The sequence below is a fragment of the Halichoerus grypus genome, chromosome 2, assembly GCF_964656455.1.
Source record: "Halichoerus grypus chromosome 2, mHalGry1.hap1.1, whole genome shotgun sequence".
NCBI lineage: Eukaryota > Metazoa > Chordata > Mammalia > Carnivora > Phocidae > Halichoerus > Halichoerus grypus.
Window position 1 is genome coordinate 39,185,423 of NC_135713.1, and position 18,694 is coordinate 39,204,116.

The window sequence follows — 18,694 nt, forward strand, 5'->3', positions numbered from 1 at the left end:
TTTTTTTAAAGATTTTATTTATTTATTTGACAGAGAGAGACACAGCGAGAGAGGGAACACAAGCAGGGGGAGTGGGAGAGGGAGAAGCAGGCTTCCCGCCGAGCAGGGAGCCCGATGCGGGGCTCGATCCCAGGACCCTGGGATCATGACCTGAGCCGAAGGCAGACGCTTAACGGCTGAGCCACCCAGGCGCCCCCACAATTTCATTTTCAAAAAAATTTCATTCCTTTCAAATATTTGTTTTCATGAATGTCTCCATAATCAAATCATGAGTTTCTTTTCTTTTCTTTTTTTTTTTTAAAGATTTTATTTACTTATTTGACAGAGAGATACACAGTGAGAGAGGGAACACAAGCAGGAGGAGAGGGAGAGGGAGAAGCAGGCCTCCCGCCGAGCAGGGAGCCCAATGCGGGGCTCGATCCCAGGACCCCGGGACCATGACCTGAGCCGAAGGCAGACGCTTAACCATCTGAGCCACCCAGGTGCCCCCAAATCATGAGTTTCTTGAAGACAGAGAATGTATTTTAAATATCTTTCATTCTCAACTCCTAGAATCATGCTTGATATACAACTGTGCTAGAATGATTGCATGAATGGTAGGAAAAGACCACACGAGAAAAATGTGAGTGAAAATTTTAAGAGTTTTTAGGTGAAAGATGTAGGAAACACTCTCCTAAGAGAAAGTTGATGAGAACATAGAACTATATATGTATATGCTATACATACAAGTTATATATAAGTTATATATATAAACAAAGCTTCTTACTAAGATCTCCCAAAAGTGACTTCCATTTAACTCCACTGGTCACTGTTAATTCATTTCATTCCATTCCGTACTAGATAAGGAACACAAGTTCATGCCTCTTCGTATTTTGAACAAGTGAGAAATTTAACTTAAGGTTGAAAGCGGGATGATGGAGAGCCTTAGAACCATCTGAGAGCGGTACTCCTCCTGGCAGGGAGGAGCAAGGGTCATGCCAATCTCTTGAATTACCCCTACGGTAAGCAGAGCTATCAGCATTCCCTACGTCAGTGACGTTGTGGCACTCAGTATTGCTATTTCTGCCATCTATCTTCTTGAATTTCTCCCTTGATTTCAAGATTTTTCCCTGGATTCACACAACCTGATTGGACTTCTAAGAAACCCTCTACTGGTATATAAAGGTTTCATATCTTCACACATTGACCCTAAAACACTCCACTCTTTCCTCCTGAAATTTTCACTCAAGCTACTGCCTCTCAAGCAACTTGGTTTCAGTTGGTCACACATCTTCCTAGTATGTACCTTATATTGGGATGAGCTTCTTATCACATAAGATACACCCTGAATCCTAGGAAAGCTACACTCTTCCCATGGGTTAGCCTACTTTTCCTGCCTTCTGAGGTGAGACAGAGCCTAGTGTGCAGTCCTCTTCCAGACAGAGTAGCCCCTCAAAAAAATATTTTTAAATAAAGAACTTAGTGAAGGCACAATTAGGTTCTACTCAGAAAAATCACTTTCTCCTTGAAACAGTCTCTTGCCTGGAAATAGAATGACTAAAATGGAGGGGGTAGAATACTGCATGCCAAACACATCCTCATTAGCCCAGAACTCATGTACCTGTACCTGTGGTCCTGGAAGTTTCACCTTTTACCTATATCTCAAACTATCACAGAATAACCATCACACGAACTAAAACGTTGCACCAAGCTCTATGGTATTCTCTTCATTGCAATGTCCATTACTGCAATTGTTAGGGCAGAGGTTTTTCAGCAAAATTAAACCTTGCTTGGGAACAGACAGATTCCCACCTTATACACCCCTGTCCTCTAATTTTTCCTTTATCGTATTGAATTTCAGTGTTACAGTGGCACAGAGTCCAGGCTACAAAAATTCCCTGAAGCGTTCACGTCAATTGTCCAGACACATTCACTATCTGTATCATCCAGCTAACATCCATAATAAACGCCTTTATCAATTAATCAACAGTTTCTTACACCTGGAGGGGGTTCAATAAAAGTTTTGTGTCTAGCCTAGTAATAACATCCTTAATGAAGTATCAACCACACTTAAAACCAATAAAATTCTCAAACCATATATTTTGTTCCCATGGACTTTTACAATATATCCTCTGACTATAATTCTCTGGTCACTGAGAAGCAGAGTCACTAGAAACCACAAAGTAATATTAAAATATTCAACCTAAAAGAGCAGTCTTTTAAAAATTTTTATGTAGAAAAATGATTCCATGCTAAAAACACTCATGCTTTAGAATTTTTGTAGTCATATGACAAAATCAAATGCCTTAAAGGATAAACCAGAATTTATCAGCCATGGTTGATTTAAATATTAATGCTATGAAAGTCAAAGGGAGCTATACAAAAAGACTGGCAGAAGTAAACCTGTCCTAGATACAGCTCTTTAAAACACCTGAGAAGATGAGCTAATACATTAGGGAGATAAAAATAAGGTGGCATCAAACATTATTAAAATGGCATAAAGTTTGTGTTTCAATTGCATCAAGTTAAAAATAGGTCAGTTAGAATGAACTTAGGAAAAAAGAGGGGGGGGAAGGTCAATATCACAAAGTGATTAAAGAGATGGAAGAGAACTTTCTTCTAAGTCATTAAACTCACCAATATGATCCTGAACTTCAGAGCACTTACCATTTGCCTGTGCTATTAGAGAATTTAGTAGGTTCACTGAATTGACTGATTTCTTTGTTAACCTATTTACATGGGTTAAGACCCTGACGGACATAAAGCACAACCAAAAAATCCCAGACAGAGAGTGTAATGAAAGACTGAGAGATGTATAGTTTGGGGCACAGCCTAACCAATAAATGTGCTTGGCCAGCAAAGAACCCGCTGGCAAAGATTTATTATCGGAACAAATACATTCTAAAAAGATCGAATACGATAAAACCTGGAGGATGAATACAAACTACTCTAAAATATAGTTCGTTGCCCTGCATAATGTATGGCTTATCTTTCTGTTATATTAAAATTTTCTTCATACTTTTCGATCAGGAATAAATGTTTTGAACAAATAAAACCAAAGAATATGTAGTGTATGAAACAGAACCACTAGCATGGTTCTCTAATTAAAAGAAAAAAAGTTTATTACTTAGAACTCTTCAACAACCTTTAAAACATATATAAAGAGAAAGACATATCTCTATTACCAAGGGAAAAGGTAAAAATGAGTCACCTGCTAGAATAACAATTTTTTAATTACATTTAACATTAATACCGAATTAGCACAAATTTAAGCCAGACACAGAAAGGATTTTAAATGTTATACCTCCAAGTTCCTTTACATTCAAGATGGCATTCTGGAATGGCACTGCTTTTATACTAAAACCTAAAATTAAACAAAAACATAAAAAAGGAATTAGCAGCTTTTCTTTTAAAAATGCATAAAATGCTCAAAGCCTTTTTTAGGCTGATTAAGAGCTACTTCTCATAGCTTTGTATTTATGCAGGAAACAATTCAAGACACATTGATAACACATTATCCTCTTCAAATTTTCAAAACATAGTTGATTATTACAGCAAAATCTAACACTTTTTCAAAATACTGCCCTATTCTTTAATATGTTATGTAACTTGTAAATTTTACCAGTAGTGAGAAAGAAATTTGGAAGTACAGAGAAACTTCAAAGAAAATATTAATCTATGAGGACCTTTGCATCTAATTCCTAAAGTTAATTGTCTCTCACATATAACTAAGCAACTCTAGAGAGTAAGGTAACTAAATTACAACCATCTTATATTACAATTACATAGGTTTATGTCATAGTTTTAAGAGCATGGTTAATATCATACATATATTTAAAACTGCACCTGTAATTGTCTATTTATGTACATTTTATAATACATGCAGTAAGTGATTTCTATTACAATATATATTCAGAGTATAGTTTTTTTTATTATATATTTAGGACTTAACTATTATCATTCAAGTCATGATTTACTTCAACATATCTGGTTCACAGGTTTTAGTATAAAAGCTTAGCAGTTACAACATACATGCTTATATACCTACACACATACACCAACAAATACACTATTTCTGAAAGAATCCACAAGAAACAAACCAGCAAGGATTCTTGGGACAACTGGGGACATGGAGGTCTTAAATATAAGATTCTTGTTTATTAAATATAAGATTCTTTTTGTTTCATTTGAATGTTTTGCTATATACAAGGACTTTTTTTTTTTTTTAAAGATTTTATTTATTTATTTGACAGAGAGAGACACAGCGAGAGAGGGAACACAAACAGGGGGAGTGGGAGAGGGAGAAGCAGGCTTCCCTCGGAGCAGGGAGCCTGCTGTGGGGCTCGATCCCAGGACCCTGGGATCATGACCCAAGCCAAAGGCAGATGCTTAACGACTGAGCCACCCATGCGCCCCTATACAAGGACTTTTTCAATTAAAAGCCCTACTAATTTTTTTTAAGATTTTATTTACTTGTTTGACAGAGAGACACACAGAGAGAAAGGGAACACAAGCAGGGGGAGTGGGAGAGGGAGAAGCAGGCTCCCCGCCAAACAGGGAGCTCAATGTGGAGCTTGGTCCCAGAACTCCAGGACCACGACCTGAACTGAAGGCAGATGCCTAACAACTGAGCCACCCAGGTGCCCCAAAGCCCTACTAATTTTTAAAAGTTAATTTATTCAGTCATTTCCAACCACCTAAGTAATCTAAGGTTTTACACATTAGTATGTGCAATTTTAAGATAATTTCTTAGAAAACGGATGATGACTTAACACTATCAGATATAGAAATACTTTTAGTTGAAGCAAATTATGAAATGATAGGTGCCTAGAAAGGTAAAAAGATACACTGTATGCTGTGGATAAAGAACAATTCTTTTACATGGTTCTGCTTTACTGTATAAAAACAGAAGTCAGTATGTATCTTTTTATATTCTGCCCTATTACTACCACTCTTTTGCTGTATGTTGTCCTAGCACTTTAAAATTCTATATAGTATCTTCCACTTCAGGCAGTGAATATCGCCTAATGGTTAAAAAAGGACTTTGGAGTCAGAATTAGGTTCAAATCAGCTCTGTGACTGTGGGCAACCTACTAGCCTTGGCTTTCATCGGGAATGAAGAATCTGATAGAACCTACCTCATGTAGTTGTTATAAAAATATATAACGTATGTATTATGTTTATCACAGTGCCTGATACAAATAAGCATACAATATAGGATTGCGAGCATTCTCTATCAATTGGCTCTGTATTGATGATTTCACCATTAGCTATGCATGTCTCTTGCCTGCCTGAATACATTACAGACTCTTAAGAGAAATCCTGGGGGCTTATTTATTAATCTAAATACTTAGTTGGAGCTACAGATATTACCACTGAATGAAAAGTACCGTTATTAGAGTGACAGAAGTGTGAACAGTTGAAATTTGTGGTATAGAATGTGAATGTTCATTGGGCCCTCTAGGAATCTTCCAAAACATACCCCTCCTGTGTGGGTTTTATGCAGACTGACGACACAGTCACCACAGCGTTACGGTTAATGGTGCATGCAGTCACTGAATCTTAGTAAAATAGCAGAAGGAATGAGGAGGCAGCCCCATGTGGCTGAAGCACTGGCATGTACTTGAGCCTGCAGAAAAAGCCTCTCCAGGTGTCTGGCCTCTGGGAAATTAAGGAGAGTCAGTGCCAATCACAATATTCCTGCTGGCACCGAAATTTGCCTGCAGGAGACGTGGATGTTTGAATGTACCTACCTACCTCACAGGGGTGTCATATGGATTAAAGGGCAATGATTGTGAAATCCTGAAAACAAAAAGCTCTATGCAAACGCTCAACAGTCTATTAGTGGTTATGTTCAGGACAACTCCAGTATGGATTTTCCAGAGAAATGAGAAAGGCCCCAACTTTGAAAAAGACACAGTTATGGAGTACATCAGCGATATTTAATTTGCTGTGATTCTTAAAAGCTGACAATATGCAGGTGCCCAAGGAAAGGAAAAACCTTCCAGAAATTGCTGCGCCCATATGCAAAATACGACTTTTGAAATTTATAATCCAACAGGCAGATTATATCATTGTTACCCTCTTTAACCCTCACAGATACAATAAATTGACTGCAAAAATGTCCTCAAATGTTCACGCTAAGCAAATGTTATTTATAGGCATATAAATGTTTCTGCAGAATACACACGTTTTCTCTCCAAATAGAACATGTGTGGCTAGATTTATACTGCAAAGGTATATACAGCCTTCCATTTTGCTGTCTTCACATTTTTACAGTATAGCCGTGGTAATGAATGTTCAGAGGACAAAGTCTACATAATCAGTCTAGGAAATAAGAAAAATGTACTACACATGGAAGAGAAACAATTTTTTAAAAAATTTTAGTCATTCTAAATGTTTGCAAGGATTAAAAAGAATTAAAATTTAAAGCTACACTTTCAGTTCACCAGAAGGGCAACCAAGAAGGGTGACTATCAGATCAACTCTTATTTATTCCTTTATATTGGGTTAGATGAGGTCAAAGGAAGGAGGGAGAAATATTAATATTTAGTGGGATATAATGGTCAAACCATCAAAATACCTTTCTCAAAGGTTGCTTTGAGGAATAAAAACCACCAGGATAGCATGGGGTCCAAAGAAAGAATAGCTGGGTTCCAATTCTGGCTCTACCGTTATCAACTGAACAAGTAACTTAACCCCTCTGTGCCTCAGTTTCCTCATGTGTAAAGGAGAACAGATGGCACTCAGTGCTATAAAGTGTTGAGTAAATAAAGCTAAAATTTCAGAATACTAACAGTCAACAGCTGACTACTACAGGCTTTAAATTTCTCCCGGTCAAGATCACATGCGGTCTCAAGGTCTGATATATCATGAAAGCAGTGGTAGAAATTAAACCTACAGAATGAAAACATTTGAGGACTTTTATAGACTAAACATCTAGCATCTTCCATAGCACTTCCTTTCCCTCTCTTAATTCCAGTCAACAAAGCCTGTCAATTCCATCTACAAAATAGTTCTCAAATAGGTCCACTTCTCTCCATAACTCTGACCAAGCCACCACCACGATCTGGACAACTTCAAGAGCCTCCTAACTCAACGCTCTGCATCTAGCATTGGCCTGCTCAATCAACTCCACGCATCAGCAGGAGTGACCGTCTTGCAATTCACACCTGTTCACACCACTCCCCTGGCTAAAACCTACGGGTAGCTTCTCCCTACTCAGGGTATAGTTCAAAACATCCAACAAGGCTCGACCTGGTCTGGTTCTTCTTTCCTTTCCCAGGCTTATTTTGTATCATTTCCCCCTCATTTTCGTCTTCAGTTCTTAAAACAAGCTATGTCCTTTCCAACTCGGGGCCTCTGCACATTCTGCTCCGTCGGTGCCCTTTGCCCCTCTGGCCAAGTCTTCATCCTTCAGGTGCAGTTTTAACTCCACTTCATCAGGCAAGCTTTCCATGGCGTTCCTCAAATCGGGTGATTTTGGGGGATCCATGTTCTTCCAGGACTCAATACGTCTATGTAATTTTCAGTGATAATTACGTATCAGTTTCTTTGTTTTAGGTCTGTCCCCCAGTTAGACGGCAAGAATCCCTACCAGAGAAAGCTGTGCAGTATATCCTGTATGCCAGTGAGAGGCACATAATATGATCGCAGTATTTCTTTAAAGACCTATGCTAAGGGTTTTTATTTATTTCCTGATTTAACTGTCACAACAATCCAAACATCCCAGTACTACTATCGAGGAGGAAAGTGAGCCAGAAATACTACTACTGGGTACCATCTTCACAACTTCACCCCAGGCCTTGTCACCAAAGCTCTATACCTCCTCTGGACACCAACAAACTGATCGATTCACAGGATTCTGTCCAATTTTTAACTAAATACTGGTGAAACTGTCAAAACACACACACACCTAATAAACCCACTATTCTGCCTCTTTATAAATAATTTAATATGAAGAACCAAAGTAAAGTGTTCTCGGGAGGCACACTACAATGCCTTATTAATGGAATAAAAACAGCCTGAGTTCAGAAAGTACTTTTTCATTGGCATTAACAAAACCAGGAACTTAGTAGGGGAGAGAAATATCCATCTCGGACATGACACTAGGCTTGATCACTCTTCCTTGTCCACAAAATAGTCATCCTCTGATGCTCTCCACAGGTAGTCAGTGTACTGATGTCCTAGAAGTCCTAGCCACAGCTCTGAGACTCACCAGCCACATTTTTTCTTGACCTTGAATCCCTCATCTGCAAAATGAGTAGACTAGATAAGCTCCTTGAGGTTTCTTCTAGCATTACGTTTCCATTATTTATATTAAACAAGAAAGAGGAAATGACAGTAAGAACGGAGTCAATCATCAATGGCCTCTAGTATTTGGCTGAAGGCCTCGTGGGCAGGTCTCCCCAGACCCCACTCAAACAAGTCAATGGCTGAAGCCTAAGTTACGCAGTCATTTTTTCCTGGCCTCTCTAAGCTACATTAGTAAGACGGAAACCTCCCCTAAGATTTAACCCCAGAAATTTTAATAAATATATGACTTAGTAACTCTTTGGGGAAATAATTGTTTGCATAGACTTTCAGTTTTTGTCTTTTAGTCCTTAAATTCAGCAAAACCTGTGATACGAAGGAGATGGATGTGACATTTTTTATGCAGGGAAAGCCTTCCTGGAATTGTAACAAAATTAGTTTGGGGAGTGAGGCTAGTCTATTTTTACTCATTTGTGGAACACATGAGTATCTTATTTGGATCTACAGACCAACTACCTCCCCACCCCCCTATCACATAAGTCTGCACACTTGCACATGGATACTTTGTGTGTACTTCTGAAATCCCTGGGTCACTTTAAGGACTGTTGAAGGCAAAGGCATTCCACAGATCTGGTGGCCTTGACTTAGACCCAGGGCATGATTTATGCCATGGTAATTTTGTGACATTTGGACAATTCTTCCAGTCTAGTGAGATTCTTCTAAATATGATTTCAGTATCCTAAAAACAAATTTAATCCACCGGCATTTATTAAACAATCCTTTAGCAGATAACAAAATTAGACTTTCTAACTTGTTTCTCTTGTTGACTTAACACATATGCAGCAAATAACTTAAGTTTCTAAAAACACCTCATTCAATTTTTCATGGGTGTTTTCTACATTTCTTTCAAATTATCACGACCTTTTTCTATTTTAACTGAATGGCATACCACCCGACTTTTTTCCAAGTGTAGTAATAAGTATCCATAGAGGAGATCTTCAACCTTTTTCAATTCCAGGTGCTCAGCTTTCTCCAGGTTACATCACTGTATTATCCCAAGCCTTTAAACTCCATTCCTCTAGTTCAGAGTCTCTGTGTAATCTACAAGGTTAACAACCCTTTTATACAAATTCCTCATGCATCTTCAGTCAAGGAATTCACTCAGGACAGAGATCACTTTTGTTTCTCGACCAAGGTGCAAGCTTTCCAGAGATCACTTTTGTTTCTTGACCAAGGTGCAAGCTTTCCAATCACTCTCTGGAGGGTTTCTTGGCCCTTTAAGTTTTGACAATTTAAGTATCTTCTAAAAATTATGACAAAGGTAAAAGATTGCTGAAGTTAACCATCCAATAAAGTTTGGACTCCCTTTGCTTCTGAAGAAAGGGCAGACATTCTTGTCTTGCTAAAATTGGATGGACATACCTCTCTTGTGATGCTTTTAAGAAGCAAATTCTCAAAGGTAGATTCTCTTTTCAGTCGTTCCCAACTCTTCCAACAAATATTTTACTTTTAATTGGCTTGCTATCAAAACATTATAAAGAAATAATTTAAAATAACAAAATTTCACATATAATTCAGCTGTATCAAAGCACAGCTATTTTTATATTCTTTTCTCACTTTTCATTCAAAAGCCATTTAATTTTAAAAACAAATGTAAATTTTCTTCAACAGAAGACTATTTCTCCAATCTATAATCTTTTCAATGGAGGTACTAGAATTTAATTAATAAACTCCCTTGCTATAGGATGTTTAAAGTTTTAGTTATACAAGTGTTGCCAGAATCACTTTGTGTGTATTGTTTCTTTGAAATTATGTGCTTAAGTTCTCAGTGGCATAATTACTAGGTGAAAAGATGTGAATATTTTGGTAACCTTTGATTTATATGAATAATTGCTTTCCAAGAAAAGGGACAACACCAATCACAATGCCACCACGAATGCATGCTACCATAACCTTACCAAGCATTGGGTCTTATCATAAAGAAAAAACAATATTGGTAAATTTGAGTATAAAATTAACATCTTTCTTGTTTATTCTCTAGTCAAGTTGAATTTCTGGCCAAGTGGAACCTTTCCCATTTATTTCTTTGCCATTAATTCTTTTCATGAAATATCTCTTTTAATTCATTTATCGATTGCATTCTAGATACTACTTGTAAATATGATTGACTTCTCCAAGTGGGACAGCCATAAACTCTAATACCTGTTACAAATATTTCTCAACATTATTGTTTTCTTCTTACATTTGTCTTGTTTATAAACATTTAGAATTACTGGAAAACTGACTTAAGGCCCTTGGTCTCTTCCTTCATGAGTCATTCTCCTTACTCTCCTGCAGCTGTTCTTCCATCTTCCACATTAAATGTTCACATGCACCAGTGGCTTTCTCACTTCATTTTTCCCTCTAGTTATCTTTTCTTGCTGTTAGGCTCTGTCATTTATTTTAGGACCTTCCTTCCACCTCCTTTGTTCTTCAGTTACATACACACACCCCGCTGATCCAAACAAACAAAAAGAACCAGGAAGTAGGTTTGAACACACCAGCCACGCTTATCTGGAACTCCAGTGGGGACTGGTTTTTGTAGGTCCACTGATAACTTAAAATCAGCCTGCTTGGCTCTTTTCTACTGCCTTTCTTTCCCCCTTCCTCTGTCATCGCTAATTAGTTTCTCCAACCTCTTACCTACCTTCATTAGCTACAGTGAACACACAAGACTCAACCAGTAAGCATCCTTCTTCAGGCCTCTCATTCCCAAGCCAGCCCTTCCTTCATCATGATGGAGCCCTTTCACTGAGTCATACGGAACCTCAGCTTTGTTAAGAATAAGAAAAGTCTTCTCTAGGCTCCAACATTTTCTTGCACTTTTCCATCCTCCTTATGCTAGCCAACAGAACTTTTCCTTTCCCTAATAGTGCCACCCAGGACAAGTGTGCATTCCTTATAATGCTTTTGGACCACTTCACCATAGTCACCTCTTAATAATTTCCCACCTGAAGTTGTGGCATCTGCTTATACACAGACCTCTGCATTTCCATTTATCAATTTTCAGGGAGTCTGGTAATCTATCTGAATGAATTCAATACTTGGCTAACGTTTATCCACCACACTCTTCCTGCTTCTATTCTTATGGACAACATTCTCCAAATTAATGATCAAGATATCCTCCAAATTTTCATATCTCCAAGATTACTGGCTCTAATTCACATGTGCTGTCTCTAATTCACTGATACAAAGTTGTAGATTCCATCGAATTTTCTACATAGATGATTGTGTCATTTGCAAATAAAGATAGTTTTACTTATTCCTTTCCTTTTCTTTTTCTTGCCTAATGCCCTGTTAGAATCTCTGCTACAATGCTGAATCGAAGTGTTGAGAACAGACATCCGTGTCTTCTTATTCTTGATCTGAGAAGGAAAGAATTCTTTCATCATTAAGAATGACAGTAGCTGTAGGGTTTTCACAGATGCCCTTTAACAGTTGTGAAAATTCCTTTTTGTTCCTATTCTGTAATTCTATCAGAAACTGAGGTTTTTTTGTTTGTATCTGAATCACATTTTTTAAATTTGGTATTATGAATTAAATTTTATTGATTTTTTTTGAGTGTGAAATCAACCCTGCATTCCTAGGATAAATGTCACTTTGTGATATATTAGATTTGCTAAATTTATATTTATGCTTTTTTGCATCTGTATTCATGAGAGATACTGCTATGTAGTTTTCTTGTAATGTCTTCGGTTCTGGCATTAAACTTACTGGTCTTATGCAAGTTGGGAAGTTTTCCATCTCTTCAATTTTCTAGATGGTATTATGTAGCATTGGCATTATTTTTTCATTAAAATTTGATAGAATTTACCAGTGCAGCTGACAAGAGTTCAAGTTTTCTTTTTTAACTAAGATTTCATTTCCATTAAATACAGATCTGAGTTTTCTATTTCTTCTTAAATGAGCTTTGATGGTTTGTCTTTCAAGGAATTTTTCCATTTAAGTTGTCAAATTTATTGGTATAAAGTTGTTTATACTATTCTTTTTAATATTTATAAAACCTACATTTATGTAACTCCTCTTCATTCCTGATATTAGTGTCTGAATATTTTTTCCTGATCTATTTGGGTAGAGTTGCAAATTTCATTCATCTTCTCAAAGAACCAGGCTTTGGTTTCAATGATTTTCTCTTTCCTTTTGCTTGAGTTCCACTTTACTTTGGTCTTTAGTATTTCTTTTCTTCTGCTTACTTTGTTTTTAATACATTCTTCTTTTAGTTCATTAAGGTAGTAACTGAGGTCACTGATTTGAGGCTCTTCTGTTCTAACATAGATGCTTAGTGCTGTTAAGTTTCCTCTACAGCCCTGCTTTGGAGGCATCCCACAAATTCTGATGTGTTATATGTTCATTTGGTGCAAAATGCTTTATAATTTCCCTTTGGGTTCTTCTTTGATCCATGGGTTATTTAGAAGTAATTTGGTATCCAAATATTTGGGGATTTCCTCAGAAATCTTCTTGTTATATTGATTTCTAATTCAATTCCACTGTGATTTGAGAACATATTTAGTATGACTTGAATCCCTTTAAATTTACTGAGACTTGTATATCCTCGAATATGGTCTAATTTAATTAATTTTCCACATGCACTTGAGAAGAACGTCTTCCACTGTCAGAGTGTTCTATAAATGTTAATCAAGTCAAGTTGGCTGATATTGAAGTAGACTTTTCAAGTCTACTCTATCTTGGCTAATTTTCTTCTTACATGTTCTGTCAATAATTGAGAGAGTATTAAATTCTGACATGTGGGTTTGTCTATTTCCCTTTAAATTCCGTCAGTTTTTACTTTGTGTATTTTAAAGCTGTTAACAGTTATATAAATGTTTAGTACTCCTATGTTCTCTTGATTAAATGCTCTCATTATAAAATGAACTTCTTTATTCCCAGCGTTATTCTTTGCTCTAAAATCTACCTCTTCTGATAACATAGCCACTCCAACTTTCTTTTGACTCCTGTTAGCATGATACATCTTTTTCCAACCTATTTGTGTCTTTAAGATTTGTCTCAAGTCAGCATAGAGTTGGGTCCTATTTCTTGTTTTTTATTTAATCTAATCTCAATCTCAGTCCCTTAATTAAGTCTAGACAATTTACATTTAATTTGCTTATTGATGATTAGGTTTGAGTATATCACCCTAGTACTTGTTTTCTATTTATTCCATCTATTCTTGTTCCTTTTCTTTCTGCCTTTTTTGGATAATTTTTGATAATTCCATCTTACCTCATTTGTTGCCTTATTGGTTAACACTGTTATTTTAGTGGTTATAATAGTACATCTCTTATCATAGTTCATCTACCTTCAAGTGTTATAACCACTCTACATATAAGAACCTTACAGTGGTATACTTCTTTTTACACTATGACTTTTATGCCATTATTCTCCTGCATTTTACTTCACGTATGTTATAAACCCCACATTTTTTAAACAATTATCTTATAAAGAGATTTAAATAAGAACTAAATCTTATATAACTACCCCTGTAGTCACCATTTCTGTACTTTCCATTTCTTTGTGTAAATCCAGACTTCCATCTGGAATTATTTTTCTTCTGCCGGAAGGACTTAACACTTCCTTTAATACTGGAAAAAGTATAACAAAAGTGTAATAAAAAGGTATGATGAAAAAGTCTTTCTCTTTTTCCAAGGTATTTTTGCTGGGTATAGGTTGATAAATTTTTTTCCCTTTAGTATTTTAATGATGTTGCCCCACAGTCTTCTTGTTTGCGTTGTTTCCAGTGAGAAACACTGGAATCTGATGTCACTCTTATCATGGTTCTTTTGTAACATCCATTACCTCCTTTTAAGATTTTCTTTGTTTTATCCAAAGTTCTCTAGAGAAACAGACCAATAGGAGGTATATGTATACATAGATTTATTTTAAGGAGTTGACTCAATTATGGAGGCTGGCAAAGTCTAAAATCTGCAGGGTAGGCCTGGTAGGCTGGAGAAGCAGGAAAAAAGTCCAAAGGCCACCTGACACACATTTCCTCCTTGCTGGAGGGTGGAATGGTGGTCATCTTTTGTTCTATTCAGGCCGTCAACTGATTGGAGGAGACCCACTCACATTATAGAGGGCTGTCTGCTTCACTCAAAGTCCACTCATTTAAATATTCTCATCCAAAACACAAACATCCAGGATAATATTTGACCAAATACCTGAGCACCTTGGCCCAGCCAGGTTGACAACATAAAATTAATCATCACACTTTATCACTGGTTTTGAGAAACTTTATTATATGTCTTCATTGTAGCTTGTTCTTATCTCTTTCTTGAGGTTTAATGGGCTCCTTGGATTTGTTGTTGATAGTTTTAAGTTTAAATACATTTTAGACCTTATTTCTTCAAATAGTTTTTTCTGTCCCTTTCTCCATCCTTTACCTTCACAGACTCCAATGACCCATGTTTGGGGACTTGAAATTGTCCCACAGTTCATGCTGCTCTTTGCACTTTCCATTTTCTTCTCCCTCCCTCAACACTATAGACAGTCTCTAATACTAATGGCCTTCAAGGTTACTACTCTTCACTTCTGCAATGTGTAATCTGCTGTGAATCCTATCTGGTGTGTATTTTCACCTCAGATATTGTAGTATTTACCACCAGAAATTTTATGTGGGTCTTTTAAAAATTTTCCATGTCTCTACTTAACTGTATGAACTGACAGAATTCAGTTATAGTAACAGCTTTAAGTCTTTCTTTGCTAATTCCTTTGTGTCAGTTTTGAGTCAGATTCAATTGATTTTTCTTCTCATTATAAATCACGTTTTCCTGCCTTTTTCATGGCTGGTAATATTTTAATGTCCAACATTGTGAATTTTGCCATAAGTGCTGGGTAATTCTGTTTTCTGTAAATCTCCTGCAACTTTGTTCTAGGATGCATTAAAGTTAGTAGAAAACTGAGCTTTTGGTTTTGTTAATATGATTTCCTAGGTGAGTCTAGAGCAGTGCTCAGCTTTGGGCTGACTCCTAAGGCAAGACCCTCCTGAGTACTCTGCCCAGTACCTTGTGAATTATGACTTTTCCAATCTGGCTAGTGGGAACAGCCCTAACTTTTAGCCTTGTGTGAACAAGGCTAAGCACTGAGTATCCTGGATACTCAAGGGAGACCCTCTGTTCTCTCCCTGTACAACTCTTTCCTCTCCGTTACTGTGTCCCATGAACCCCAGCTGCCTTGGTCTCTCCAACTGTTGCTCCATCTCAATGTAGGGAGTCTACTGAACTCCACCTCAGTTCCCCCTGGAAGCGTGCCATGGCCGAGGAGCTCTCTCAAGGCAGTAAGCTGGGGCAAATGCAGGGCTCAGCCCATTTGTTTCTCATCTCTCAGGGATGACTATGCTTTGTTGCTTCATATTCATGTTCTTGAAATCAGTTTCATATTTTGTCTGTCCCCCAACCTCTCCCCCCAGTTATTTCGAGTGAGAGGGTAAACCCGTTCCAATTATTCCTTCTTGACAGAATCAGAAATCCTCACTCATTCTTGCTATCACTGCCTCTGTTGAGCATCTTCATCTTTCCTTCCCTCTGACCACCACCCTAATACCTCTGCCCACCACTAGCATGCCCACACAGCACTTATCCTTTTATAAAAACAAATTTCCTGGACACTGCTTCCTCTATTGTTGTCTGCCTTCTTGAAAGAGTAGTCTTAGCTAAGGGGCCAAGGGTGAAAAGGACAGTCTATACACTGTAATTTCCTCTGCTTGCTCACCACTCCCTCATCACTCAGGTTTTGACTCTAATACTCTGCACTGAAACCGTTCACTAATGGCCATAATGTCACCACACCCAAAAGCCGTTCCTCAGACTTCAGACTGATGATTATTTAAGCCAATTATTTTGGCTTCTTATTCATATCTGACTATATGGTACCAAACAGAACAGCCTGGCTTAGAGTCCTGTCTAATGCAGATGCTAGAATGTAAGCTCCAACATTTGTCTATTAATGCATACTCAGTGCCTAAATCAGTGGCAGTCATGTAATAGGTATTCAACAAATATGGGCAGAAGGAATGAAACATAGTTGGTGCTTAGCACCCTTCTTCCTTCTACCACCCATCATCCCTTGACAATCTCCAAACCCACAATTCAGTTGTCTGTCAAATCCAGATCCAAACTTTCTCTAGTCAGCTTGTCTTGTGGTATTTGGATCACTGTTGAAAGTACTGCCAATACCTCAAAAGTAGCATGTTCAAAGCCAAATTCATCATTTATCTTAAAATTGCCTGTCATGTTCTCCGTACTTTTTACAATTCACTCAATCACTAGGCTAGAAACTTAAGGCACACTTCATTCTTATCTCTTCCTTTCCTCGTATTACACAATATGACTGTCACTCTGACGGCATCAGTCATATCTGCCTCTAACTCTCCATCCCCACAATTACAGTCCCTACTGGACCCACTCTCCATGGTACACGTCTTAGAAGCTCCTTCACTGTCAGGTCACCACACACCCTAACCTCTGTGTCCTTGGCCTCAACCCAGTAAGATCTCTGTTCTCTGAATGCTTCCTATCCTTCCTCTCCTCACTCCATTCCTCTCTGCTCAGGTACTCATCATCACGAGGCCCTTCTCAAATGTAACATCCTCTATGCCTTCTTTGACTCCTCACATTAGAAATGACCCCTTTTAACTTTCTCATTTTCATCATCAAGTACAGCACTTACCACGCTGTCTTAGCCCCTCGCATGCAACAAGTATCAAATGTTTGTCATTAGAAAACTTATCTTCCTAACCTGGGGGTAAACTTCTTGCTGCCAGAGATCTCCAAAAAGGCCTCAAAAAGTCATTGTGCCTGGTTCAGGATAATGACAACTTACAGAAGCTCGATATCCAAAATGTTAGGCAACTTAACATCTAATGTATCAGAAAAATCAACCAGCACACAACGTAACTATTGGTTCCAGTAAGAGGAACATGTTCAAAATTTAATAATGATATAAAACTTATAATTTACAAATAATTATAGTATTATTTACAGATAATCTTTTACAGTACAATTCAAAACTGCTTTTCTAGCAAGAGTGCTTCTGATTTATACCTCTGGTTAAGTGAAGAAGACTATATTTTGTATTACTTTTACACATTTTGGGGAACGGTATTTTGCTTGGAAAGAATTACTAAGTTAATAAGGTTTGTATAATTTCATAACCCATTTCTCCAAAGATATCCACAATTTTACCAACAATCAGCAAATACTACTCTCATCACAAATCCTAAGCCTTAGGCACAGCTAAACTTCATTTGAAGACTTGAACTGGCCACCCCTACCTCGATCACTAGCTGTGTAACAATAGCCACATCTTTAAGCCTCAGATGATTTAAAGACAGAATCTGGAGGGGAAAAAAAAATCTTACCTGCCAGGTAAGGCCATTATAAGGCACACAGAGTTTTGATACTTTATGCAAAAACAAAATTCAAGTTACTATTGCCTCCTATTCACTCAAAAAACATCTGGATCTATGCCCAAAGCCTATGCTAGGTTCTGGGTATATACAGCCAAATAAAATGTGCTATCTCTGCCCTTAGGATTTTACACCCCAGGCTGGGGGACATAAATGTAGCCAGCAGTTTTGTAGGCACTAAATAACAGAAATATGGACAATGTACAGTGGGGGAGAAGGGAGACTCAGTTCTGTCTTGGAGAAAGGGAAAACAGGAATGGCTTCACATGAAAGGCCAGTCTTGAGCTCTGCTCACCCTCTGTCATCTCACCAATTACCATAAACACCTTACTCTTTTCTTCATCCTTTATTTATTTTTTATTTTTTTTTAAGATGTACTTATTTGACAGAGGGTGGGGGTGGAGGGACAGAGGGAGAGAGAGAACCCCAAGCGGACTCCCCGCTGAGTGCGAAGCCTATTCCCAGGACCCTGAGATCATGACTTGAGCTGAAATCAAGAGCTGGCCACTTAACTGACTGAGCCACCGGGCAGACCTCTTTTCTTCATCCTTTAATGGTGCTGTCTCTATTGCTTTACAAGTCCACAGTTTCTCATCTACATTTCTAAAATCTGAAGAGCTCTAAAAACCCAACTTATCTGATGGTAAATCCTGACCCTAACTGGGGTAAGGCTCTTCTTGGTCATCAGTATTTTTCCTACTTGATAGGAAATCCTAGTTAATGATTCCATTACCCTCCTATCACCTAAACCAGGCCTTGAGTCATCTTTGGCTTCATTCTTGCTCACCGTTCAAACCTAATCAGCCACTAAGTGAGCTCTCACTCCCTCTTCCTTGTGGTGAGGGCCTGTTTTGCTCATTGTGGGATGTTTGGTGGCATCCTGGGCATCCACTCAACAGAAGCCAGTAGACTCCTCCCCTACCTGTGACAACCCAAAGTCTCTCCTGATTGAGAACCACTGCCTAGACTGACTTCTTGGCCACGTCTAGAAACAACATAACCTGATCAGTGGTTCCTGCACTG

The 18,694-nt window shown here is 37.9% G+C and overlaps 1 protein-coding gene across 3 annotated transcripts in view; it reads right to left on the reverse strand.

Moving 5' to 3' along the window:
* The window catches only part of ARL15 (ARF like GTPase 15), a 552,355-nt gene that overhangs the window by 240,874 nt on the left and 292,787 nt on the right, over nt 1-18,694 (reverse strand). For all 3 annotated transcript variants that reach the window (XM_078066713.1, XM_078066714.1, XM_078066712.1), the window contains one exon: nt 3,284-3,343. In XM_078066713.1, the coding sequence (XP_077922839.1) occupies nt 3,284-3,343 (60 nt within the window). The remainder of the gene's footprint in view (nt 1-3,283; nt 3,344-18,694) is intronic.